The sequence below is a fragment of the Aulonocara sp. 'chitande type north' Nkhata Bay genome, linkage group LG13 (assembly GCF_057382095.1).
Source record: "Aulonocara sp. 'chitande type north' Nkhata Bay isolate Kocher_YH1m ecotype deep benthic linkage group LG13, A_spYH_male_GT1.1, whole genome shotgun sequence".
In the NCBI taxonomy this organism is placed as follows: Eukaryota; Metazoa; Chordata; class Actinopteri; order Cichliformes; family Cichlidae; genus Aulonocara; species Aulonocara sp. 'chitande type north' Nkhata Bay.
The window spans coordinates 4512766-4540283 of NC_141356.1; the positions used below are offsets into that span (position 1 = coordinate 4512766).

Sequence of the window (27518 nt, forward strand, 5' to 3'; positions counted from 1 at the left end):
CTCCAAATGTTTATATTGCTGCATAGCTACACCTCAAACAAAGACATTACAGGGACACTAAAGGACTGAGCTGCAGCTTCCCCCACTATTGAAAAACATGCTCGGTTAATACTATAATGACTGTGACAAAGCATTTACAGAGAACTATGTTAGCAGAGATATTTGCTATCTGCAGAGTTTGTCAGATTGATGGTTTTTATGCCTTTTGTGCAAAAGTACATCAGTCTAAATCAGGGGTGTCGAACTCCAGGCCTTGAGGGCCGGTGTCCTGCAGGTTTTAGATCTCACCCTGGGTCAACACACCTGAATCAAATGATTAGTTCATTACCAGGCCTCTGAGAACAAGACATGTTGAGGAGGTAGTTTAGCCATTTAAATCAGCTGTGTTGGATCAAGGACACATCTAAAACCTGCAGGTCACCGTCACGCGAGGCCTGGAGTTCGACACCTGTGGTCTAAATACTACAATACCCATGACCTCTAGGAGCCAGTGCTGTGGAGAGGGAGCCAATTACAGCTGCTTAATTTTATCGCATGAGATTAAAAAAAATTCAAACTGATTTTGATACACAGACTTAATTTCCTGACAGAATCTGAAGAACCCAGTTGTTCTTGTGGAAATGCAAATAAGGATTTAAGTTAACTTTCTTACCAGGAAGTTTTATTTGCACAACCTTACACTGTTGACTTTTTTTAATTAAAAAAATTTATAAATACTTTGTAACACCATTGTTAATGGTTTGATGATTGAATCAGATGATTTTGATGGTAATCCAAGCTGTAGAGGCGCTCCAGCTATGAGTCACCTTACATTTTCTGTGGGAGAAATGAATGGGACTTTACTGCTGGATCAGGATTGCCCAAAATAGCAGCCACCACTTTGCAACTCTATAGCAACAGTGAGGCAGATCAAGATAAGCAAACTTTAAGTTCTATGGTAACACTGCAATGAAAAGCACTCTGTGAGTGCCTTCATTGATCCATTTCATTTGTAATTTTTGCAGTTAGAGCTTATAGTTAGCTTTCCAAGACAAGGAAATGATCTGTGGGTGCTGAAACTGATCATAGCCAATATTTGCTTGCTGAGACGTAGCTGATATGAGCGGGAGTCCAGGATGGCATTCAACAAATGGCAGTTTATGCCCACAACTGCAGGAACATGATCTGCCCCCCTGCCTGTTGTCTGACTGACCAGTGAGCTCCATCCACCCTCCAACCTGTTCAGGCTGAGTGAAACACGTTCCATATTACCAAGCTTAATACAGCATTTATGCACACAGACTTTTGGCATAAGGTCAAGGGTTCACAGGATAACCCTGCTTACTGTATAGGGGGAAAGTAGAGGGGATACCTGCTCCCTGTTAGAGCCAGCACAGTGCAGTGGAGCAACGCCAGTCTTGCTGAGGGATTATTGTGTGGTGATGCTATCATCACAACCACTCTCCCACTGTCTATTTATAGTTCACAGAGCTCTCCCTCCCTCTCTCTCTCTCTCTCTCTCTCAGTCTCTGTCACATTCTCCATACTGAATGCCAAATGCATTAAAAGCAGAAGGTCAGGAAAAACAGAACCACTAACCAGTACTTAGCGGTTTGAGCCTCAGAAACAAGTACAACACCTGTCCTCTGTCTTACACAGATTTGTACCCTGAGGTTTGCAGACTTCTTATGTTCACTTCTATGAGGCCAAGAATGCAACTTTCACCACTGGAGATTATGACACATTTGTAGGTCAAGATTTCTGCAGCTGGGAGCCAGTTTAGCTCACAGGGTGAGCAGGTGATGCTGCAAGGCTAAACGTAGCAGCCTGAGTCTGACTCCGACCTGTGGCCCTTTGCTGCTCGTTTTCCCAGGTCTCTGCCTCTTCCTGTCTACTCTTCTACTCTTGACATGAGGACAGTCAAAGAATCCTAAGTTTGAAGTGTATGGAAGAATTACAGTTGACCAGATCTGACTAGTGATTATATCCTTTTCTGATCTAACCTGTTAACATATACCAGGTCATTAGTTACCCATGTTGTGTTGCAAGTAAGGGGTAGAATTTGTGTTTGGATACCATACAACCCCAAGAAAGAATTGTTTGCCTGCTTGGACAGCAGGAACATCTTTTAGTTTCTTAACATCCACAGAGTCACCGCTGACCTGTTTAGGGTTAGAGGTAGGTTCACACCTTCCTCTTTAAATGGAACTTTACCCCAGTAGAAATGCATATCATTTTTTATGTAGCATGTGGCTTAAAGGGAACCCTGACCCCATCCCTGAGTGGCTTGCTGGATATAAAGAGGCAAAGTTCATTTCCATAATGACTTAAAACACCTGAACAGATAAGTGTCCAGAGGACTTTCAAGGTAGCCGCTCAGTGGTGAGACTTGCTTCTGGAAGGGCTTTGCATCTGTTCAGTGTGGCTACTGAAACGTTTTTGGCCCAAAGCGACTCCAGATTTGATCATCAAGGTAGCTTTTAGCAACATGGTGTTATCTTTACTGTGACGGTCAGGTTCATGATTATACTAGATCAGGTATTTCTGCTTTTTAGTGTACTGCAGGATTGTAAGTACAGCAGAGTCTTGAAAGTAGGGAAAGCGACAGCTCATGCTGGACGGTTTGCTGATTTTGCCTGCCAGACGGGCCACAGTGTCTGAGACCCAGGCTGGGAACACTGAAGAACCACAGCACCTTAATCTGGATTAGCTGCTGAGTTAGAGGCCTGGATGCTTGTGTAATCCCTTTGCCAAAGTTCCACCAGCCAGCCCCGCATTGGCCATTTGACGGCAGGAGTGTTCATTCAGGCCGGTCAGCCCGGGCTGCACTCAGATATGAAGGTCTATGCTCCTAGTGAGCAATGATGATTTAAAAAACCCAATAAACACGATCCTAAACACGCGTTTCTTCCTTCGGTTTGACATCGACGGCACATAAATTATAAGTACATGTGTGTATGAAGTCCAGGCACGAGGGAATACTGTGCCGCACTGGAGCAGCGCAGCAGCGCAGCGCGATCTGCCTGTCAGTCAGTCAGTCAGTGCTGGTGTGTGAGAGCTTAAAGACAACTCGGTTATATAATGAAGGCAGTAGCAGAACAGCAAATGAGCGCTGATTCTGTGTGAGCGTCAACTGAGAACACCGCGGTGAGTTCCTCCAACTCCAGAAGAATCAGATCTCCCTGAAAGCCCTTTAAAACTATACCCCCCCCCCCCCCCAAAAAAAAAGTTCCTGTGCTCCCTTCATGATTAAGAACTTGAAGTGACGAAGTGACGCCTTTTAATTATGGTAAATGGTAAATGGCCTGTATTTATATAGCGCTTTACTAGTCCCTAAGGACCCCAAAGCGCTTTACATATCCAGTCACCCACCCATTCACACACACATTCACACACTGGTGATGGCAGCTACATTGTAGCCACAGCCACCCTGGGGCGCACTGACAGAGGCGAGGCTGCCGGACACTGGCGCCACCGGGCCCTCTGACCACCACCAGTAGGCAACGGGTGAAGTGTCTTGCCCAAGGACACAACGACCGAGACTGTCCAAGCCGGGGCTCGAACCGGCAACCTTCCGATTACAAGGCGAACTCCCAACTCTTAAGCCACGATCGCCCGTTAAACTTTTTAAACACGCAAAAATTACAATGAGCGATGTTTCATTTGTCAAACATAGGCCGATTTCAAGAGCATCGTCATTTCACACGTAAAACACATCTGCGCGCTTGACCTGTTATGCATTATCGTTCAGCAGCATGTTCGCTCCATAAATCGCTATTTTTCCAGTGAAGTTTGGCGCTGAACTGTCTACGCGCGTTATGATCGTGCGTAACGGGAATTCCACGCTGCGCTTTTCCACTTCTGACAGCCTCTGCTGATGTACACAGGCAACGTACTTGCTCCTTCTTTGAACCAGTTTATGATGGGTTATTGTTTTTTTTCTTACAATGCTGAAAGCTACTTGTGGAGATGTTTAAGGTGTTAAAGATAAGAAGACTCATAGAGATGGAAACATAAACACAAAAATACATCACATCACAACCAAGAGGAGCCCCAGACAGCGAGTGTCTGTACAAGAGTTCATGATGCAGTTTCAGACACTCACCCTGTATGGCAGATCCGTCCAGCACGGTGCTGAAGTAGAAAAATGGATTTGAAAAAATGGACTCTGAAGCTTCTGTGATGGGAGAAAGGTCACACGGCCAATGCCGGGATGTCTAATTTCTGTTCTACCTAAAATCTGGTGGACTACGTACGGGCTCAGTCCAACGTCTCCAATGTCACACAGACCGCCGCCAATGCGAAGTCTTGTAATATCAGCCAGCCTCGTGCTGCATTCAAGTGTCATGGGACAAATAATATTCTTTGAATTCTGCTCCTGAACGAAAAGAAATCACTCAGTGTGGAGGTTCAGTTGCCTACGAAAGCCTATTAAACATATTATACATGTGGTTCATAACACGGAGATGTGTTTTGTAAAATTCGCCATGTTTCAGTCTGACTTTGAGTCTGTTTATCAGTCGTTTGTTCCTGAAGTCCATGAACGCGTCACACTTCGCTCTGTGACAGACATGTCGTGCAGTGACTCAGAGCTGAGTCACTGTTTCGTGTCCCGCCCACACAGCGGTGGCGGCCAATCGCGCCTGTGCGGAAGCGGGTACGGCGGCGAGGAGTCACGCAGCCCTCAACAGTAACTCAGTGTGCAGTTTAAAGGGACGCCAGCCCCGTACACACACCCACCCTCACTCCAAGCTCCCGCTCCGTCCACGGAAATCGTTCCCATTGACCATTAAAGGCAGGTGGGTGGGAGCGCAGGGGACACATTCACATAAATATAAAGAAACATGAAGGATGATTTCTGAGTCAGTGAATTCAGACCAAAGACTGACTTGCATTGGCCACAGTCTGTGAAATCTATGGATGACATGTATCCTCCCAGTTTGGGGGGGGAAACAGATCTTGTTGGTCCAGATGAAACTTAATGCTTAACGTGCCCTGTGGAGCACCTTTTTCATTTTTTATTCCTAAATTCTGACCTGAGCAGGTAGCTCCTGTCCATTTATGCAGCTCTTGGTGGAAACCCTCTAAAAGAAAAGTGTCAGTGTGTAGAGAAGACTGTAAGCTAAGAACCAAACCCTCAGAATATAGTTGGATTTGAGCATTTAAATGGGGCTTTCACAGTTGACGGGTCGTGGTCAGTCTTCATTCTGCCTGGCTACAGGTTGGGGAAGGTGCAGGCGTCCTGCAGACTAGAGATGATACTTTGTGTGTCATAGGTAGGAAGACATATCACGGCCATCTGATGGTCGAGGTATAAAACCACTGTCACCTCTATTTCTTATATGAAATAGCTCTTTCACGCAGGAGCTACTTTGGAGAATGGACTTCATTTTTGCTGTCGTTACTGAGCTGCTTCTCCTAGAGTGTTGAAAGATATCCGTGGACATGCCTGATTGCACTCCACCCTGCTGGATCCCTTACGGGGCCTCATGCAGCTGGCTTTGGCTGGGAGATAATATCCTACTGTGTGCTGGCAGCATCACTGAGAGGTTAATCTTCCAAAACTGGAGTTTTACCCCATAAGATTGTTGTAATTCTCTTTTTCTTCCCATGTCCATCTCTTTTGTATCTACCTGATATTTCTGTCTGATGTCATAGAGTTTGTAGCGGCTCAGTTCTTCTGATGCTTGCCTGTTTCTGGGCTTCTTCCGCATAACAATCGGGGACTTTTACCTGACAGTCTTTGTCGTAACCCTGCAGAGGTCTTAGGGAGAAGCATTTAGTCCTGGGAGTTGTTCTGCATGGTGCACTTTGGTTGTGTGCCGAATGTTTTTGCTGGTCTGCAGCAGTTTGGGAGCTGTCAAGGATCTTCTGAAGCTACACTAATATATTTTTCTACAAGGACTTCTTCATCATTAACGCCCCTGTGTTAGCGCTCTCAGCACTGCTTAGTAAGGCTCTGAGGACAAGTATGAGTGGCCGACCATAGCAGGTAGTTTCTGGAGCAGCGTTTAGTTTCACTTTCCCACTGTAGAGTGATGATTTGTAGACAGCAATGAAGCTGGAGGCAGTTTTACAAATATGTCTGTGGAATAAAAACTGAACTGTAAGCTAACTGGGCCACACAGTGGCACAGCGATTAGCACTGTTGCCTCACAGCAAGAAGGTCCTCAGTTTGATTCCACCATCTGGCTGGTTCCTTGTGTTAGGTTAGGCTGCTTAGGTTAACTAGAGATTCTAAATTACCCATGAGTGCAAATGGTTTTAGCCCTTCGATAGACTGGTGACCTGACCAGGGTGTACCCTGCCTAGTCCTATGGTAGCTGGGACAGGCTCCAGCACCCCCACGACCCTAGTAAGGATAAGTGGAAGAAAATGGACGGATCTAAACTGTGGTCTGACCAGCAACCATAGTTATCTGACTGTTAGTGAGCTGAAAAATGGTTAAAAAAAAAAAAAGCTTTGCCACTCAGTAACTGGTGCTCCAACGAGTTTCTGACTTCACCTATTTCACTTCCTATAAAACTGACAAGAAACAGAAATAGCAGTGGGATGCAGTTCAAGTAATACACGATCATTTTGAACTCTCAAATTCAAGTCAGCGCTTCATTTTTAGATTTGTCTGAATGAAAACACACACACACACACACACACACACACACAATTGGACAGTATTAGCGTTGAACTTCTAAAGTGTGAGATGTGTGGAAAATAACTCTGGATTTCTGTGACATCTACTGGAAATGTGAAGGAACTGCATTATAAATTTCTTTTTGTTTTTATTGCCCCAGACCAGTATAAGTAATCATCAACCACAACAGTGTAGCTGTTATTGTTTTCACGTTGTCAGTGTGTGTATGTGTGTGACATTAAAAAAAGCCCTCTGAAAGTCCTCAAATGTGCCTTTGGAGTGTTTAATGCAGCAGTACCCAGGAGACAAACACGTGAAAAAGCCCCAAACTCTTTAGGGAGAGCTTCTGAAACTAATAAGAATCGTTATGGTTGACAAAAATCCACCTATGCTGGAATTTCCATTGAGTGGACAAAGTAAAAACATCCTTAGAGATAGGATCTTCGTAAGGATTACAAAAATAAAAACATTTACAAGCAGACACCAAGTTCCCCATGAAATGCATAATAACTGAGACATTTTACAATTTAATGAGGAATAGCCCACCTTGATTTTGTTGGCAGCAACATAACTCAAAAAAGGCCCTGACATTAACCACATCAGCCCTCCCTGTGTTGTCAGTAAGCTATGACACATTAAAGGACATCAGCTGAGCATTTGCGCACTGGTTGCAGTCTCCGTGCACGAAAATAAGAAAACTTGTGAGAAACTCACAACAAGAAACTGTGTTGATGTGATGTGCTGGAAGTGAGACGGATGAAAGAGTTAGTTTAGGTAAGCTGATATGTAGCAGGATTTATCCAGACGATTAAAATTTGGCGTTTACGTGGAGATCCACGATAAATATTTGTTTGGACTTTTTTGGGTTACCGCTTTCTGATTCGTGTCCTGCTGCGCCCTCAGGCGGTGGGGGCGTGCACAACCGCAAATACTCCTGGGAAATGTTGGCGTTCAGTCACACTGATTGTATTAATGTGACATAGCTTCAGTTTGCATGTGAATTCATTTAGAGGAAGTCTCTTTTACGGCACTGATGTTCATGTGTTTGCAGACACACGCCGGTTCGGTGAGCTACAGGCGACGAATGAAAAGATGTAAGAGCTGAACCACCACAATGGAGCAGCAACGGCTAGAGTTAGTGTATCGATCCATTTATGGTCCAGTAATATTTGTTTTCATCGCTGTTGTCATATCGCGTTGTTATCCTTAATGATGTAACAGGCGTTCATCACATCAAGCCCTCATTGTGCGCCTTTTTGCCTCTGAGACGCTCTGATCTGAAGCGGCAGACCTTTAAACTCAGACAGAAGGATGTTTGATCGTCCGAAGGAAATGCTCTTTGGATTCAGCTGAAAATAAACGTGCCCACAGCGGTGACAGAGCTGGACTCGTCATGGAGACGCGGCTGTGTTCCAGATGTTGTTTTAGACTTCAGATCTGCGCGTAAAAGCTGTCCGTGAGTAACAAATCACTGCACGTGAACACTGTGGGATTAATCTCGTGTTAGGAGATCTAAATATATCCTTCTGAATGAAGTTGCGGCTGCTGCGCCACGTGCGTAAAATGCGCCCCGAGAATGTGGAAACGTCATGCTTTGATTTTCATTTGGCTGAAAATAAACAAGACCAGGAAACGCTGCTGCAAAGACACGCGCAGATACAGCCATCCACTTAACTAACTGTCCACAGACTGAGAACAGAGTCAGGGCAGAAGCTGTGTGGAAACTTTCTTCCTCACTTGATAGGAAAAGGCGTCATTAAATCATCATCACCGTTTACACTCACTGTGTTTATACACCACTCTCCATTCATTTATTGGTTATTTTTAATTTATGGCTCTTTTCCACAGCATGTCTTTGTCTTGTCTTCCTCCCCTCATCCCAACCGGCCAAGGCAGATGGCTCAGCCAAACCTGCTGGCGGTTTCTTTCTGCTAAAAGGGAGTTTTTCCTTCCCACTGTCACCCAAGCGCTTGTTTACAGGGGGGGTCGTATTGTTGGGTTGTTCTCTGTATTACTGTAGGATCTTTACCTTACAACATAAAGCGCATTGAGGCAACTGTTTTTGTGGCTAATAAAGTGTCTGCTTATTTTTATTTGTTCTCTAAATCGCGTGAAAATCATTTGCTAATGTTGCCTATATCACTAGAGATTATTAGCGTTGACCTTCTGATCCACTAGTTTGCTGATATATCTTGAGTTGCCAGCCAAGGAGCTGATGAACTTTATTATTTTAGTTTGTTAAAATTTTTTGTTCCTATTCTGGTCGAATTGGGCGTCAGTGTTTGTTTAGCAGTTCCACATCCAGGAAGTCAAAATGACCTGTCTATGTCCAAATATTCAAACTGTATTCAGTTTGAATGTTGTTATAGATTGATAAGGATCAGTTTATGACTTTTATTCACTGTTATTTAACTTTTGGATGATGGCATAAAGTCTGAGAGAGGAGGACAGAGGGATATGAAAGAGTGGAGATCTAGTCAAAATCACCAAAAATTATGAAAATTCTCACATTCATTTATGATGATTTTACATAATTAAGCCGTGTGCTGTACTGTAATCAGTCATGGACCCCCAACTTGATACTATAGTAATTTTTATGAGATGATATTTTTGTCTTTTTGTAGTTTCTAGTTGAGTAATGAGGAGAGAGAGGGGAGGGGAGGGGGGAGAGAACAGATAATGAAGTTTGCTGGAAAAACAAAAGTTACTTTTCACAGATACTCATTATTACTATTTTCATGGATACTTTGCATCTTCTTCAGAAGCACACTTACAAAATGCCAGTGCAAATTCTATACAGAGTATATTGAATGGTGGCATTTTACAGGATTCGTACTCTGTCACTCTAAACGTGGCTGAACACGATGGTGCCACTACGTTCATGTGACGGAGTACAAATCTGTTCTCCACTCGTGAAATTGGGGTACATGATGCTTTATGCTGAGTCTGCATAATAAAGGGAGGGTTTGTATGAATTCAAAAACTTTAATATGAAACATAATATTACCAGTTAATATTTAATATTACCAGTTAGCTTGGCTTACAGGTCTGTGAGCAGCAGGGTGATTTTCCATTGTCTGTACAGAATGATGCTACTTTAAGTGCTTGATGATTTGGTGGACTGCCTCTATGTGATTAGCAGTCTGAAATAATGTTTCTCATTTTGTCTTCTTTGCCACAAATAGTTCTTTAACTTCTTTAATGACTGAGCCTTTGCCTCTGGTTTGATAAGGAAAAGCTCCACCCTACAAGAGGTGGATTAGATTGAAATCTCTGATTATTCTTAAACACTATAATTGGTCATCCAACTAATTAGATTAACATTGTGATGTTTATCCAACTGAATTGAGGCTTACAAATGTGAAAATAGTTGATTACATTTGCAAACAGCATATTCCATTAATATTAATTACAAGGCACTGCATGCAGTCCCCCTAAAAGTTTGAACCTAGAATGGCATAGAAAGTACAAAGATATAAATTAAAAAAAAAATGTTACATTTGACCTCTAACCTCTCCTTCAAGGTGAATAGATTGATCTAAAGTGATTATAATGTTATACAGAGCTATTAAAAGCTATTTTTCGTACTGGCATTGTTGTATTAACAACATATGTGAATATAGGACTGATACATGGGGATTTTAAATATCGCGTTACTTTGGACTTCTGGCGTCTTCTTCCATATAATATCAAACTTTCATTAAATGTGAAAGTTATAACTTTAAACATATTATTTAATGTTTCATTTAGTTCAGTTGTTAATAGCTTTAACATCTGACCAGCTCTGTCGGGTTCTTGGAAAGCTTTAACAACGGACACGGAGACACGAACCGCGGAAGCAGTGTTCAAAGTGGCAGAGAGGAGGAGCTGTTAGGGTGAGGATGCCAGTTTGGCATATTTTTATTCTTCTTCTTTTTTGTTGTTGAGCCTTTAAAAATGCGACCATGCACAATATTTGTGACTTGAAATCTGTAAAGTTTGCGACTGAGAGTCACAACGAGAGTGAGGAAGTTTAAACACGGTTTTAGGTTTGGCTGGGGTCCAACATGCACAATTAGGTGGGTGTTACAGCCCTGCACAGTGAAAAGAAACATCTAAAAACATACATACAAGTCAAAAATGGAAACCAGGAAACATGGAGCACTTTTTGGGTCTGGAAGAACTCCAGTGATTTTGACCGTGAGCCGTTGTTGTGCCAAAAACTGATTTCCAATGTTTCCGTGTGTTTTTTATGTGTAATATCGTTACGTATGTTGCTAAACAGACTTTGGTGAACAGGTATTACAAAGGGGTATATATAAAATTAAAAAATTACCTGTTTTTCAAGTATCTTTGTGACTGTGTTATTGTACTTACGTTATAATTTCTGTAACTGTGAGACATCTGCTGCTGCCTATCTTGGCCAGGTCTCCCTTGAAAAAGAGGTTTTTAATCTCAATGGGATCTTCCTGGTTAAATAAAGGTTAATAAATAAATAAATTATAATCAATCAGCTCCCTTTTGTCCACTTTATATATTTACAGAACTATTTTTGCATTTGTTGCAATTTCAGCTGTCCTCTTGGCCAGATTACTCTTAAAAGAGACATTTTTAAAGTCAACAATTTTTTTTTTAACTGCATACATAAAGGATACATAAAACTCACTGCCAAAAACTGATTGCGGCTTCTACCTTGTTACAGGAATGTTGTTTGTTGCTCAAGATGACGTGATATCATTCATGATACATTTGACATATGTTTCACATATTATACACCAACAAGTTATTTATAGCAGTTTAAATACAAGCAATCCGTTTTTGGCAGAACACCATCTGAATTTAAGCGACTTTTGCTTGGCTCATACTACAAACTTTTCTTCTTTCTCCCCTCAACCACAGAGCTTGATCTGCGCTAATAACAAGTATCCATCAAACAAGACACACACACGCACAAACACGCGCGCGCGCGCACACACACACGCACAGATAAGGAGAGGTGAAGTCTTCGTGGCTAATTCCATCTGTTCCTTCATGTTTTGTTTTCTCAGTGCACACAAAATAAAACACAGACGAAGTTGAAATATGGGAAAAAGTTATCAGCTTGATTTTTCTTTTCTTGAATGGCTAAACTTCGTTCAGCGTGTTCGTTCCGCTGGGCAATTATTACCATTCCCGCTGTGCGTAAATGGTTCGCTCCACCCGCAGTTTTATAAGCTCCTGAAAATCTCTTTACGCGTCACGGTGTTATCTCTGAGTCACAGCAAAGATGAGCTACGGAGACCGCTACACGTCGTCCTCCTATCGGAAGATTTTCGGGGATTCTCCGAGATTCCCCGTCTCTTCCTCTCGCATGAGCGGTGGGTCTCCGCGGGGCTCCCCGAGCCTTCGATCCATGGCAGCGTCGCGCAACAGCGCGTCCTCTGTGACCCTGTACAGACGGGGAGGACGGACCTCCACCTCTTTCTCTACGGTGCCTACCGCCTCCCTAGACTTGTCCCAGACCTCCGTGGTCAGCAATGAGTTCAAAGTGATCAAAACCAACGAGAAGGAGCAGCTGCAGGTAGGTGTGATCACAGCCCGAGAAACGAAGAGGAGTTGCAGGAAAGAATGCGCAGCAGTGTAAAGGGGCCACCCCTGACGACGAGCTCACCGTGGACCGTTACACCTTACTGTTTACTTACCTGCGTAGTTCAGACAAGGTTGCAAGACTTAATGACAAAGAAGCAGATACTTCCCTCCGAGTTAGATGAAGACCAAAATAGAGCCCAAAGGAAAGTGACAGATTAATTCTGAAGGGCAGCAGACACATTCTGGACATGGATACAACAACTGCTAACACGAGAGCCAACTTTGTTGGCCAGTAAATAAATAAATAAATAAATAGATAAATGCGCCTGTTTCTAAAGGACTTTGGGTCAGCTTCTGTTGTTTAAATGTGTTATTAACAAAATAGATGTGACAGTCAACAAAAAAGCTTCTGACATTTTTTACAGTGCATGTTTAAGGTATAATTATTCATTTATTATCAAAAAAATTATTTAACATTATAGAGTGGGCTACATACTGAAGTTAGAGGACAGAAACAAAGTGGACTGATTCTTATATAGCGCTTCTACTCTCCCAGAGCACTAAGCGCTTTATACAACATGCCACATTCACACAAGCACTTTCTTCTATTCTTTTAAGTGATTTCTAACTAACATTCACACTCCGATCTATGCATTGGAGAGTAACTTGGGTTAGTATCTTGCCCAAGGATATTGGGCATGCAGACGGGGGGAGCCAGGAATCGAACCACCGATCAGCAGATGATCTGCTCTACTTCTTAAGCTACAGCCACAGGCAGCTTCCGGTTTGCTGCCTGTCATGTATTGAATATGCCAAATATTTTTTGGTAGTAAAAAAGTGTTTATTCTGTTGCACAGGGTCTCAATGACCGCTTTGCCATGTTCATCGATAAAGTCAGACACCTGGAGCAGCAGAATAAAGTGTTGGAGACAGAGCTGGTGACCCTGCGGCAGAAGCAGAGCGAGCGGCCCCACGTCGCTCATCTCTACCAGCAGGAGATGAGGGACCTGCGCTCGCAGCTGGAGGAGCTGAACAGGGAAAAGAACCGAGTGCTGATCGAGAGGAACAACATGGAGGACGAGCTGCAGGTGAGAGAAAAGGGCAGGTTTGAAGAGGCAAAAGGAAGAAGTTTCTCCTCTGTTCGAATTTGAGTTAAAACAAACAAAAACATAGACTGTACTTAAAAATGGACACAAACATTTAAATGGATGGTATTAAAGAGATCATCTCCAGCACAGTTGTTACAAAGGGGGGAAATAAGAGGAACTGCAGTTTTTAGCTTGATTCTTTCAGGCATGAAGGGGGCAGCTTATTTCAGAGCTAGAATCCACATTAGAATCAAACTTCTAGCACTTTCTCACTTCTTAACCCTGCTGTTTTGTCTCATTTTAGAAGCTAAGTGCAAAGTATGATGAGGAGGTGAGAGCGAGGGAAGAAGCTGAACAGACCCTGAGGTCCTTCAGAAAAGACGTGGACGATGCCGCCGCTGTCCGCCTGGACCTGGAGCGCAGGGTGGAGTCCCTGATGGACGAAATCGCCTTCCTCAAGAAAGTCCACGAGGAAGAAATTGAGGAGCTGAGCAGCATGATGGAGGCGCAGCAGGTCTCTGTGGAGGTTGAGCTCGCCAAACCAGACCTCACCTCAGCGCTGAAGGAGATCCGCAACCAGTACGAGTCCATTGCCTCCAAGAACTTGCAGTCGGCTGAGGAGTGGTACAAGAGCAAGTTTGCGAGCCTCAGCGAGCAGGCCACGAGGAGCAACGAGGCCATGAGGGCCAGCAGGGAGGAGATCAGTGAGTTCAGGAGGCAGCTCCAGTCCAAGACCATTGAGATAGAGACCCTAAGGGGTGCCAACGAGTCTCTGGAGAGGCAGATCTCAGAGATGGAGGATACACACAATGCTGAAGTCACAGCAATGCAGGCAAGCAAACAGTACCTTTAAAGCAGTCTTTTGTACATTATGTTATGATTCATGCATAAACCTACAGTTAAAGCAGAACTAGAACCACAAATTCCATGCAGTTTTTGTGAGACATAAACAGCAACCATAAGAGGCAGAAATACTGTGCTACTCATATACGCTCACTGGATGAAGGATTATTCGATCAAATCTGAGTAAGAACTGAAACTGTAAAAAGCCAAAGTTGAGACAACTTTTTTTTTAAATCGTTTGGGAGAAATCCTGGAAGGAGGTCATAATTATCTATAAACCTGTAGAATAATAGGATTGAAAGTCTGCAGATATCAAGGTCAAGTTAATCATCAATTATGTCACAGCTTGAGTAAAGCTTTTGGCTAACATCACACACCCCGGTGTCCCCATGGTGTCAAGGATTTAGTAGAAGGAATCCAGCATACAGATAATCCTACAGAATAATTGTGATCAAAGACTCTCTGAAAGCTATTTTTTAAATACTCTCAGGGTTTACCGTGACATTCATTCAATAATTAGATCAGATTGATGGTGTGCCTGTTAATTAGAACCCATTTCTTATTTTTTATGTATCTCAACTAAAACCCAATCTGAACAACTCAACTGTAAACATAATGGAAAAAATTTACAGCCACACTCAAAGTTTTAGCTAAAGATAGGCTTAGCCTTGGTTGTTTAAACCCATAACTTCCTTACACTTCATGTAACTATTGCAAATTAACAGCCCTCAGCATCTTAGTGGTGTTCGCTTTATTAAATATTTTTCAGGCATACCTGAACATGACATGCACATCTGATTATCTCTTTCTCTAACTGAAATTTGGGGGCTTGGGTTTTATTTTTGTGTCTGCCACTACCAAACCCACCACTGACCACTGGAAATTGACCACTCATCTTTATTTGAGAAGATGCAATATTCACTACAATATAGTTCAATGAAGAAGAAAACTACCACTTTCATGTTTGTACTATTAAAAACGATGCTATGGCGGTGAGATTGTTAGCTTAGTTTAGCATAAATTAGATCATAAAGAAACAGGGGGACTCTGAGAGCCTCCTTATGAATCAGAAAAAAGGCATATTATTCAGTGAGCTTTAGAGATGCTAATAAAAGCATTTATTACATTTGGAAAGGTCCATGCTAGTTGGGTTTTTTTTTTTCATGTGCTAGGCTATGCAAGCTACTTGCTAGCTTTAGCTTCAGAATTAGCAACATTTTTTCCTCTAACAACAAAAAATTTAAAAACAAATTCACAAAATTATGTATTGAGGCTAAAATAGGGGGACACTTGACTATCTGTAAAAAGTTCTGGCTCTGTTTTTTGGGGAAATGAATATTTAAAACATGTGTAAGCTGTGGCACAGAGTTGACCTTTGGTGTGTGGTCGGCAGTCTAATCAGCCTCTGTGGCTGTAGCAGTTCTAGTGAATTAAGTCTGAATGTCTATTAGCTTAACATCTGACCTGCTCAGTCGGATACCGGAAGGCCATCTGGCTTTCACTGGCTTTTTACGGGCAGTAAAGCTTAGTCCAAAGGTTGTTGAGACAAAAAGGAAATCCCTTAATAAGCTTTAGAGGCGTCTTTATTACAGGAAACTACAGGAAAAAGAAATATCACAGAAAATGACTCAGAAAACAGAAAAAGTACGGCTACTGATTTAAAAAAAACAACTCTGTTTTGGTGTCATTCATTTGACAGTGCTGATATTCTACATCTATTGTCTCATTTCCATTGTAACAGGACACTATTAGCCAATTGGATACTGAGTTGAGGAACCTGAAGAGCGAGATGGCTCATCATCTGAGAGAGTATCAAGACCTGCTCAATGTCAAGATGGCCCTGGACATCGAGATCGCTGCTTATAGGTGCTAAGTGGATTCAAGAAAATGCAACCCTGTCTTTTAGCTTAAAGAGCAAATAACATATGTATTGATTAAAGGTATTGCTTTAGTTCAAAGACCACGCAGAATAGCACTGTCTGATGAGGTTTTCCCAAACTAAAGTTCAAATAAACCCTCTTCAAGTTACATGTACTCCCTCAGTCTCATTGAAACTATAACTACGAATACATAAATATCGTTCCTAACAATTAATTGGCACGTCCATACAGTAGGGAGGCTTTAATTTACCCTCATACCAGTTGCAGAAAAGTAAATGTCAGTGTGTTAACCTTTTATTGAAGTTCCTCTGAAAATCAAACTGGCTATCTCTTGATGTACTCTATTTGTGTGCAGCTTGACATTTGTTTCCTATGATCCTATAAGGAAACTGCTGGAAGGGGAGGAGACCCACTTTAACTCAGGGATGTCCTTCAACTACACCTACCAACCTCGAGCCTCAACCAGCTCCTCCAGGAGGGAGAAAGAAGGAGGCGCGAAGGAAAGCTTCAAAGACGTCAGCGAGGATAAAGACGAGGCGGACATCAACTCCAACAACTGAAGATATACGGGGAAATCTGACATCATAGTTGTTAAGTCTGAAACAGACGTTTTGGAAGTAGTCTCTAAAGTCAGTGTTTTGAGTCATAGTCAGCATCCTGTATTTGACATTTTTGTTGTAGTTTTAAATATCTCCATTAACAACCGAAGAGAGCTAACATGACACTCCAAACATTAACCTTAGTACTAAATGTTAATGGGGAATCTTTCATTTTGCTGCTGCAGTTTCATGCACTCAAACCTGTATGAAATGAGGAAACAGACATTGCTTAGACTTGAAGGCATGGAGTTTATTTACCCACAAATTAAGGTTGTCAGTTCCACTTGGATATCACTAAAATGATAAGCAAATAAAATTACATGACTGGAACTGTGGTTTCTTATGATGACTCGAGGTGGCAGACAGATGTTATACTTTAATGAATGGAACAATAAATCTAGCTTCTCCAACTTCTTTCGTGAGTTTCTAACAATTATCAACAAGCTCCTAATCATGTGTTAAGCAAATAACTGTCGCCACATGCTTTCTATAATCTAATGCAGGGGTGGTGATCATAAGGCTTGGCTTTGCTTGGAAAAGACTCCAATCTGGCTCACTGCATGGCTTTGGAAAAATAGTTAATAGAAAATCAAATGATGGAAAGTTCATGTTTTTTTCACTACCTACCATAGAAAAAATATTTGTGAATGATTTTACAAGGTAATCTGGGCAACCAGAACCTTTTCTACAATTGTACACATTTATTTCTTACAATGAAAACCCAAAAAGTCGTGCTAGCATATTTCTTTCATTTACTATAGCTGCTTTGGTTTTTTTTTTTTTTTTAAACATGTAGAAACACAGATGCAAGGTTAAAATTGTCCCTTTTCTTATATTAACCTCCTAGGACCTGGCGTCCACAAATGTTGACATCACACTTTGGGTTATTTAGACCAAAATACTCAATTTTGCTGTACAAGGGCCTGATATCCACTTACGAGGACATTATACTGCTACTGTTCTAGCAAAATTTTAAACGAATATCCTCATATGTGGCTCTTATTTTTGTTAGAAACAAAAATTGAGCAAAAAAAAAATCTGCTTCTTTGTTTTTACATTCATCAGGACCCAATCAGCCCAAATATCAAATAGAAATTAAAAATGCATGCTGTGGAAGAGTTCGGGTCTTAGGAGGTTAAAACATTTCAGAGACTAAATGAGCAGTTAAACCTCTTTACACTGACAAAGAGGAGAGTTTGACTTTGAGACAACAGTTGTGATTTGCCACTTTATATATGACTGACTTGAACTGGAACGGTCCACTTTAAATGCAAAATGAGTTTGACGTCCCTGATCTACAGGCTTTTATTGCACAGTATGTAGTGGCAGCATGTGCGTCACTGGTGGAACATTGACACTAGTGTCATTTCCCCCATAGGAACCATGTAGGTTAGGTGTACTGTTTATGGACAAGTGGATCCATAGTGTAACGCTTTACACGTTTGCCTAACGACAAGCAATTTCACAGATTTGAGCCCAGAAGGAGACAAATGCTTTTGGATTTTTCATAGGAAACTACTTAATACGATAAATTATAAAATCTGAACAATTTAAAATGCTTTAGTCCATCCATTCATTTCTTTCTAAATCTCTAAAAACAGAGACCAAGGATGAATCAGGAAATATTTCTCAGTTGTGCTTTTATTAATTCAACCTGACAAAAGCAAGTACAAACATTTTTTTTACCAAACCATATCAAAGACTTTATACAAACTCCCTTTAAATAACTGTTTTTGTACTCAAAGTATTTTTGAGCTGATCAGTTTTTTCTATTAACAGCAGAAGGAAGTCAACAGCTCTTAAAAAACTATCAAGCTCTAAGAAGCAAGCGTTAACATACATAAATCTTTGGTAGTGGCAGTCCTTTTCTTGCAGCCCTTTAAATCACAGCTTTGTAGTCAACATAAATCATTAAAGACAATCCCTGGGTTGCAAAAAGTTGGGTAAACTAGACAGATGCTGCCTATACTGCTATAGCAGCTTTAAGAGTTTCAGATCCAGTCACAGTGGTTCAGTCCAGTTTCCACTACAGAAACAGTAGCAAACAGTTTTAAACAAATCTTCAAACAACAGCCTAGCAGGAACAGAAATGTGTCATCTTCATTTATCAGGTCAAATTCATATTATACACGTGGGTACCAAGTAGTTCAGATGGATGTCATCTGTGTCCAGCAGATTTGTGGTAACTATGAACTAAAGATAATCATCTTGTTTGTTAAAAATTCAATCAAAACAGTTCATTTTCCAGTCTGCTCAATGAAGAAGTAATACATTAAAGTTTGCCAGGTGCCAAATGTGGCTATGTTCAGGTTTGAATTTTATATGTTTTGTAATCAGCTAGCAACAATTCATTAGAGTCTAAAATCCAAGACCTTTATGAAGACACGAGTCTTATAAAAAGAAACAAAGACCAAAATGTCAGTTCAGCAGTTCAGATCATGGCTAAATCCACGCCTCATATTTAAGACTGGGAGGGCAGCACCAAGCCAAAGTGTAGCACCAACAAACCGTCCTGGAGGAAAGACAAACAAAAGCAAAGTGATTACTCACAGGATGATAACCCCCAGCCTTCTGTAAAACTTCCAATGTTATTACAGGTTAGTCCTACTACGTGCTTTTCTGGTTCTAACCTGTAGTGCATCTTCGCCCACAAAGTTCTGTACTTCTTTGAGTGACTGGTAGTGATCTAGGAGGTGATCTCCACAAACCACATCTACCTGCCGGACACACACAGACAGCATTACAGACCATCACAGTGATTCCAAGCGAGAACATTTGGGTAAAAATCAAGGCATTCAATCCAGACCCCCAAGCTGAGGTACAAAATTCTGGATTCGCAGTTTGTAACAGATCCTGACAAAGAAAAAGACCTTCAGGAGGAGTGTGGCCATATTTATCAGGAGGAAAGGTAAAGTCTTTAATTTCAAGAAATCTGTACCAACTGTTAAACACGATGGCGAAAACAGCTTCAGTGGTTTAGATCTAAAAAAAGTTCAGGAAGCCTTGAGAAGGCTGAAGTTGGGACCTCAAACCTACGCACAATACAAAGCCTGTATATAAGTCCCAGCTGTGCTAGCAAAGCAAGCATTTTAATACAAATCCACAAATCCTGCGCAGAAGACAGGTCAAACATCCTACCAGTTATCTTACCACAAGTATAATTTGGACACTTCTCAGTAAACGCAAAATAAAGAAAACTTTGCATCAAATTCATGAGTTTTTCCCCCCCCTCAAAGACATAAACATACTTCAAAGAAATGATTCTAATAGCGACATCGCCTTGACATTTCTCAGTGTGTAAACTTTGGAAGCAGGACGTAGACACCTGGCAGTTATAAATTAAAGCGCAACAAGATGTAAAAGCTAAGGTTGAACCTCAGATTGTTGGAACATCTCCTTCATTAAAAAGTGACCTGCAGGTTTGTCCAGACAGGAAACCTTAGTGTCACACCGAGACCAGGAAATCAGTGTAAGCTGCTAATCCTCTCCCCTGTGTTACGAAATACAAAACGCACAAATACCTTAAAACTCTGATCACACTTAATGTTTCTCTTCTGGAAATGAGGACAATTCTGATATTAAGTTTATATATTTGCAGCACAAATCATCTCCTACTGCAGGTTCACTACTCTGAGACAGAAATATGCTATCACTGTTCTAATAACTAGACTCTAATCAGATTACAGTTGTATTTAAGGACTCTCTGTTGTCCTTTAGAAGCCGGCAGCCTGCTGAGTTTTGACCTGAGCTGCTGAGTCGTCAATGTTCAGCTTGTATTCCCTGACGTGTACACGTGCACTCCTCATTCCTCTTATATTTTGATGTCTGGATAACTTTTCCACTTGTCTCCCATCAAGATGAACCGTTGGGAAGTTCTCATCAGCCAGTGAAACTGAAGAAGCCTCATAGAAGAAATGGGAAACATCCTCCAGACAATCCTGATAAACACTCAATAATTCTCATCATACGGCTTTTAGCAGAGCTCAGACAGACAATGTGTGATGGTAGTTACCGGGTTACAACAAGGACCCTACAGCGCCACCAGACACCACTCCTCTCTCTTGCTTGGGCATTGTTTACCTGTGCTCAGTTTTCAATGTTCTCCAATGAGTTTCTGTATTTTAAACTACTCGACTGGTCTTCTCTCTTGTTTAATCCACAATGTATGAGTATAACATTATACATGTTATACTCATGTATAACAAACAAACGTATAACAAATGAGTCACCCTCGACATCCCTACTTACTATCAAGATATGCAGAAATGCATCTCTTGCCCCACTGCAGCTAATAAAGGGTCCGGTGAGTTTATGTCAACCAAATATCATTAAAATAAACTGCAGGAACAAATCAGAGCGTTAAAAAGCCTTAATGCTGTAACATTCCTGGAGTGCAGGTTTCCATGCAAAACAAACCGATTCAATGTGCATCATCCTCCACAGGTGTATGCTGCCCTGAAGTGTGCAAAATGATTGAGAATACATTTCTTTATTGGATCATGCATTTCCTGTCTGCACGCCCTTTGACAGCCCTGTGGGCTCATAGATTGTTCCTACTTTAGAATAATATCCACACACTTGTTGTTCTCTTTAGTGTAGCGCTAAATTCTATTACTGTCCTGCTTCCAAGTCTGTAAGTGTGCAGTCTTGCACCGAGCTGTAAGCCTGGCAGATTCACCTGGCAAGATGGGCTCAGCTCCATCTTCCTCCTGATGAAGAGCTCCACGTGGCGAACGGTGGCCTCACCTGACACACGGACGTACCGCCTCTCCAACGGCTAAACGGAAAAAACAGAAACTGTATAAGACACATTTATAAAACCAAGACAACATTTTCACCCTCTCAAACTCTGACACCGATTTCTTGTTGTTAAACGTTACACTGAAACTGTAAGTGAGGTACTTTTTGCTCACTGTTTCTTGTAGCCTAGCCATGTCAATGCCCCCTCCCACCCACATAAAACCCCAAACTAATGTTACAGTAAGCAGGCTTGAAGTTAGTGAGGAACGCGCTGCAGCTGCCAGCATTGAGTCCTAAAACACGGGAAAAGATTGAACCATTTAAACTTTGCAGCCTATAGATATATGAGAACCACAAAGGAAAACATGAGACACAACTAGCCTTTAACAGGTCCTGAAATCAACGGCACATAAGTGTTATAATCATCTAAAAGCCTTCATATTAAAGACTTTACCTTGTAGTTGCAGATGCCCTCTTCAGCCCTGAAAACAAAGAAGAGATTCATGAGATGTTCAAGTTTTTGGCTGTAAAGAAGCTGTCAGTTTGAGACAGTGGAACCACCTGCTGGTATTTCTATGTAACTGCACAATAAACCTGAAAAACCCATGTTTAACTTCATTCATCTCAATCGTTTTTCAAATCAGATCTTTAATGTAGGTCAGATTTGAGTATCTGGATGTCAACTTATCTATAAAACAAAAACATTAAAATCGCGTTCTGCTTGACCTGGCTGCAACTGACGCCGCCACCAGATTTAAGCAGCAGGGCTGAAGCACTGTCCAAATATGACTGAAGCACAGTTCAAACCACCTCCAATTGGTTTGGATTTTTCTAAAAATAGTATTTCATTTATTTTTTGTTTTTTCCCACCAGTACAGCCTTTTTCAATTCAATCAGGGAGCAATCTATAAATCTGCCCCCCAAAAAAGATTTGGACAGAGTGTCTAAAGAAAGCCTTGAGATGTGGAGCCAAAAACTAAAGGCACCCATCCTTTTACGAGTCTCTCATAAAAGCATAAAAAGATCGTCCACCATCCTGCTGACAGCAGTAACTGCTCTAATCAGGAACCACAAAGCAGTGACTGAACTCTCAAAACAAGAGCTAGAAAGACTGACCACAAGTAAATTGATTGGGAACAGTGTTATTCTCACTAATGATTAACAAATAATAAAATAAAAACAAACAACCATACAGTACAAATGTTTACCCAACAAATTCCAGGAGCAGAGACACATCCAGCTCTGGAGGAACGGTAAACACAGACTGAGGAACGTTGTCCTTCTTCTGCCTCTTTGTAACAGCAGGACATGGAGGGGAGACGATCACTGCAAGAGAGGAAGGAGAACCCTCAGCACTGCTGTGCTCCATCTTTACACTTACAGTTCTTGATCTGTAAATCTAAAAAGCATTTTTACTCGTTTCTAGTCTGACATTACTACGTTTAAGGAGTAACACAGGCTGCACAATTATAGCACAGCTCTAAAAATGTCAACCCTTAGCACTCCGTCTATCTTAAAGTAGCCCTTTAACGAATTCAAATCAGGATATGAGAGCTGACAGAGCAAACATCCACAGCAACAGAAATTACAGCGATACATCAAATTTGGATTTTGCATTTCAATCATAAGGCATCAGCAGCAGAAGAGAAAAATGCTTGAAAATGAGCGAGAGGGGGGAGCGCTGAGGCTTCGGGCTTCTCTTGGAAATGTGTCTGTGTTTAACATGACAACCCAGTGCTGTCAAATTATAAGAGAGAAAAGAAGAAGAGCACAGCAGCTCCTCGTTAAACACTAAACTGTCAAAGGTCATGTGGTCAGTTATTACTTTAGCTGGTACTTACATACTGTATATTACAATGTATTGGCCTTACTACACTTCAACAGTTGAAACATGTTACCTGGTTTTGGTACATCCAGTCCTCTCTCTTTGTAAAAGCTGCACATTTGTTCTCTTTCAACTGCATTTTTGGGGGGAGAAAGAGAGAGATCACATTAAAATGTGGACTGGAAAATGCAGCACATCAGTTATGCTTCATATGCCTGCATACTCACGCTCTTCCAAGAAGGGAACCATTTTATAAACTATATCCTGAAGTTGTCTGTCAGGCCTGCAGGGAAACGAGACAGACCTGTGAATCTCATATCTCAATGCATACTCGTATTAAACATGGCTAAAGTTTCCATTGGGGAGGTCAATGCGTGTTCAAGTAGTCCCTGGAAAAAGGCGAGCATCCCTTACAGCATTTTTTCACTAGTACCTACTCAGCTTGAATCGGTTTTAGGGTTTTTCATTAGGTGGTAGCACCTGGTATCAGGTAGAGCAGGGCGAGATGACCAAAAATATTTATCACGATATACATTTGAAAATTTGCGATAACGATATAACTGATGATATAATTGACACTAGACAAAATACTTTACAACTCCACAACTTTATTAGTGCAAAAAAACAAAACAAAACAAAAAAAAAAACAGCTGTTTTTTTATGTGCATTAAAGTTATATAAAAATGTAACAGTGCAAATTTCTTGCTGACAGTTTAACCAAAAGGCATTTCCAGTGGAAACTGGCCGACATATCCTCAGCATAACCATGTATAATATCCACAAAACTTAAAGAGGTTATACACACACAATACGGTAATATTATGTTGAAGCACAGTACGTATCACTCCGCGAGGCTCCTGCCTACGATAGCCGTAATGCTCCGACAATCCATCAAGCATTGCGGCTTCGTAGCTCAGCAAAGTCGTACTAAAACATTTGACAGATTTTCGAGCGCCGTGTACATAAAATCGTTTCGAGGTCAGTAAACACAACCAGAATTCATACATAAGGCACACGGGATTATAAGGGGCGCTGTCGATATTCAGAAAAATCAAAGGATTGATTTTAAGTGTGCCGTATTTTGCAAGAAAAACACGGTAATAACGACGGCCCGCTAGCATGCTCTACCAAAAATAGTGCTTTGTTGTGTATCTGACGGTCGAAAGCTAAACCAGTTCCACACCAGTGAAGTTGCAGCATTTTTACAAACCACTTCTGCTTCATCCGTTTCATTCAACGATCCGCTTTCGCCCTCATTCTCTGTCGCCGCCATGCTTTTTCCACCATGTGCGTATGAAAACAAAGGCACTGCGCATGCGCGTTTTACCCATTTTCTATCGCGATATTTCTTTTTTTTTTTTTCGTTGCCCAACATTATACAGGTATTACCGCCAACGGTATGATATGGCCCAGCCCTAGTATCAGGTACCTTTTTAGTGCCTACTCAGCCAGGGTTCCACGTGATTTGAATGTTCTGAAATGTGACATCAAAAGACTGACTGGGTAGCCAGTGGCATCATTCAAGTCATGAGAGCGACTCCATTTTTGGAGACATTTTTGAAACCCGGCTACACAAAAGCCAACACTGTGCTCCCAGAGTCTGATAAAAGTCATAGACAGAGCAGCAGGTATTCCATCACCTCGATGTCCTCCATTGTTGTGTTGTGTTTGTGTTATGTACAAATGACGTAATAAGACTTTTAGCCGCGTTGCTATAACAACCCCATGCACATTTAGGAGGTACTCAATTTTAATGGAAAACAACCAAAACTGAGTCAAGTTGACACTAATGGAAAAGAGACATTAGTTACACGTCTCTAGGCTCAGGCTGCTGGGGTCACTGGGATAGACTAAAGCACTCATTTCTTCTCCACTCCCCTGATTTCAGTCCTGTCCCAAAGTCTTGAGCCACCCTTATTTCATCATATTCTGCTATGAAAATATGAAATCGTTCCATTTTTTAAAAAAAATGTGCACATAATGGTTATTCAGCATATTAAGCACTTTACAGATGGAACTGCATGGCAGATCAGCCTCATACGATACAAGACAAATCAACATGATTGGCTGAAACGCAGCACCAAACCATGACAGGCTGTAAGAACTCACTGCTGTACCTCTCTCCTCACCTGCTCCGTACTCTGTACAACCATCTGAACCAAAACTGTCTACTGATAGTACTGATCTGGCATAAAAATCTGCCAAATCACAACATGAAGAGCTACTCTACTACTGACATCTGACCCACGTTAAACTCATGGACTGAACATACACACACCCACAATGGACAACTGTACCCTCAAACACACAATAATAACATGGACTGAACCACCACTCACAACCACTAGCACTTTATAAGCCTCTGTAGAAACTATCTACACCCTCACTTATCTTAACTGCACTACTGTATAGCTCTGTGTAAATAATCATTCTGTACATTCGATAATTTTTAACCCTACAACTGTTTACAACTTGCATAGTTCCCATTTCTGTATAGCTGTATATCTCAGATTTCTGTAAAGTTATTTATTTCATATTCTGTATAGTTTTTCATATTTATATCCTGTTCATAGCCTGTACATAGCTTGTACTCACTACAGCCTTTACATACTTATAGTTATAGAATATTCACAACATACTTCATACCGTGTACATTATAACACACCATAATAGACCCATTTCTGTAGTATACTTACATATCTATACTATTGCTAATATATATTGTAATATATCTATATCACTAAAGCACTTCTGGATGGATGCAAACTGCATTTCGTTGCCCTGTACCTGTGCATGTGCAATGACAATAAAGTTGAATTCTATTCTAATTCTAATTCTATTCTACTCGCTGTGCTGACCCCTTTTGAAAAAAGCACCTGAAAGTTGCTTAGATGATTCCTATATGACCAAAATAGTCAGACTCACCTGATGTTGTAAAGAGGTTGTGTCTGATGGACAACAATGCTGCATGTGGGACACTTGTTGCTGTAGAAGAAGTGCTTCACAATGCAGCTTTTGCAAACTTGGGGAGGAAAGAAAAAGCACAAAAAATACTTTTCAGACATCAAATACCCATTTCTCACATGCCCACAAAAATTTTTAAGTATCATTTAAATAAATCATTTACAATGCAAACTATGCAAACAGACACTGCTTCATATACATATTTCATGTATTTGTGGCAGTTACAAGAGTTTTGCACAGCACTGCATAAATGCTGATACCACCATTATTCCCACCACATTAAATCATTAAACGCAGCAGATAAAGATGTAACTCACATGTGTGCAGACACTCTGTGATGGTGGTGGCATCTATGAGGAACCCACAGCAAAGGGCACAGCGGATGTATGGATAGAACTGATTAAGGGGGAGCGTGGGCTGTGGAAATATAAACAAACCAACGTAAATGATTACATGATTTAAAAAAAAAATCACTATAACCTTATAATTACTTTGCGTCAGCTACTATTTATATTAACGTGTACATTCCGTGTAGTGCATTGTTCTGCTAAGTTCAGTGGGCAGGACAGCTCTTGAACAGTAGATATAACTGTCAGAACAGCATGAAAAGCCGCCTCCATTATGAATAAACAGCAGGAAAAAAAACAGGTGAGGGAAAACACCTGTAAACGCACCTCGTCCTCGGAGTCGCTGTCTGATGCGTTCGCTGACCCTTCATGACTCGTGCGACCTAACGGAGGCGATGACATTCCCGCTTCAAAACCCTTCACTCGTCTCTTTTAGTTACGGCCAAAATGGAAACTTAAACAGCTTCCTCTGGCTAAATTTCAACTTTGCACTAACGAGCGACGTTTTCTTTAAGGCTGGCTAAACTTGTTTTTAAGTTAGCCACGCTCGGCTAGGCGGCTAACGTTAGCTGGCTTATTACATGCAACACCAGAAAAAAAAACGCACGTGAAAGCGGCAACCGTCTAGCAGCTAACGTTACTGAAAATGACTAAGTAAAAAACATCCTTCAGACGTACTAATGCCTAAAAGTTACATTTAACATAAAACGATATCACGTCCTAACTTAATGCACTTTGTTGCTTTCTTCATGCTCATATAAACAACTCAATTTCCCTCGCTCGTGTTCGGCGAATGGCGACTACATTACAACCTCCGGTCTGGGTACTTCAAAATAAATGTCATCTGACCCTAGACTTGAGCATAAATTATACATAAAACCTACTATTTTCTTTATCATTAATATATAATTAATATACTGTATTGAATATATAGTGGCTCCCAAGTGTTCTTTAAAGAAACTTTCAACAAACAATTGTATGCCTGTCTTTATGTGTTTAAGTAGCTGCTATTGTTAGAAAGCAATTGAACCTTCACAGACTCTGACTCGTTAGGCAGGTTGACATGTGCCCGTGA

At 41.3% G+C, this 27518-nt stretch overlaps 3 protein-coding genes across 3 annotated transcripts in view; 1 reads left to right on the plus strand and 2 right to left on the minus strand.

Annotated features, from left to right (window-relative positions):
- The window catches only part of sertad2b (SERTA domain containing 2b), a 44467-nt gene extending 40199 nt beyond the window's left edge, over positions 1-4268 (minus strand). The window contains exon 1 of the mRNA XM_086258327.1: positions 4085-4268. The gene's annotated coding sequence lies outside the window, so the exon portion shown is untranslated. The remainder of the gene's footprint in view (positions 1-4084) is intronic.
- A 7546-nt stretch (positions 4269-11814) lies between these two features.
- LOC147315483 (alpha-internexin-like) lies at positions 11815-16897 on the plus strand. Its single transcript, XM_086258328.1, has 5 exons — positions 11815-12149; positions 13015-13245; positions 13550-14077; positions 15830-15954; positions 16354-16897. Exons 1-5 carry the CDS (start codon positions 11856-11858, stop codon positions 16526-16528), a joined length of 1353 nt encoding a protein of 450 aa, XP_086114454.1. The 5' UTR covers positions 11815-11855; the 3' UTR covers positions 16529-16897.
- Positions 16898-18260: 1363 nt separating this feature from the next.
- On the minus strand, positions 18261-27268 carry pcgf6 (polycomb group ring finger 6). Its single transcript, XM_086258329.1, has 10 exons — positions 26771-27268; positions 26414-26513; positions 26058-26154; positions 23360-23415; positions 23206-23265; positions 22516-22633; positions 21762-21789; positions 21246-21344; positions 19198-19284; positions 18261-19079 (listed from the first exon to the last, which is right to left on the minus strand). Exons 1-10 carry the CDS (start codon positions 26843-26845, stop codon positions 19029-19031), a joined length of 771 nt encoding a protein of 256 aa, XP_086114455.1. The 5' UTR covers positions 26846-27268; the 3' UTR covers positions 18261-19028.
- Positions 27269-27518: the final 250 nt, after the last annotated feature.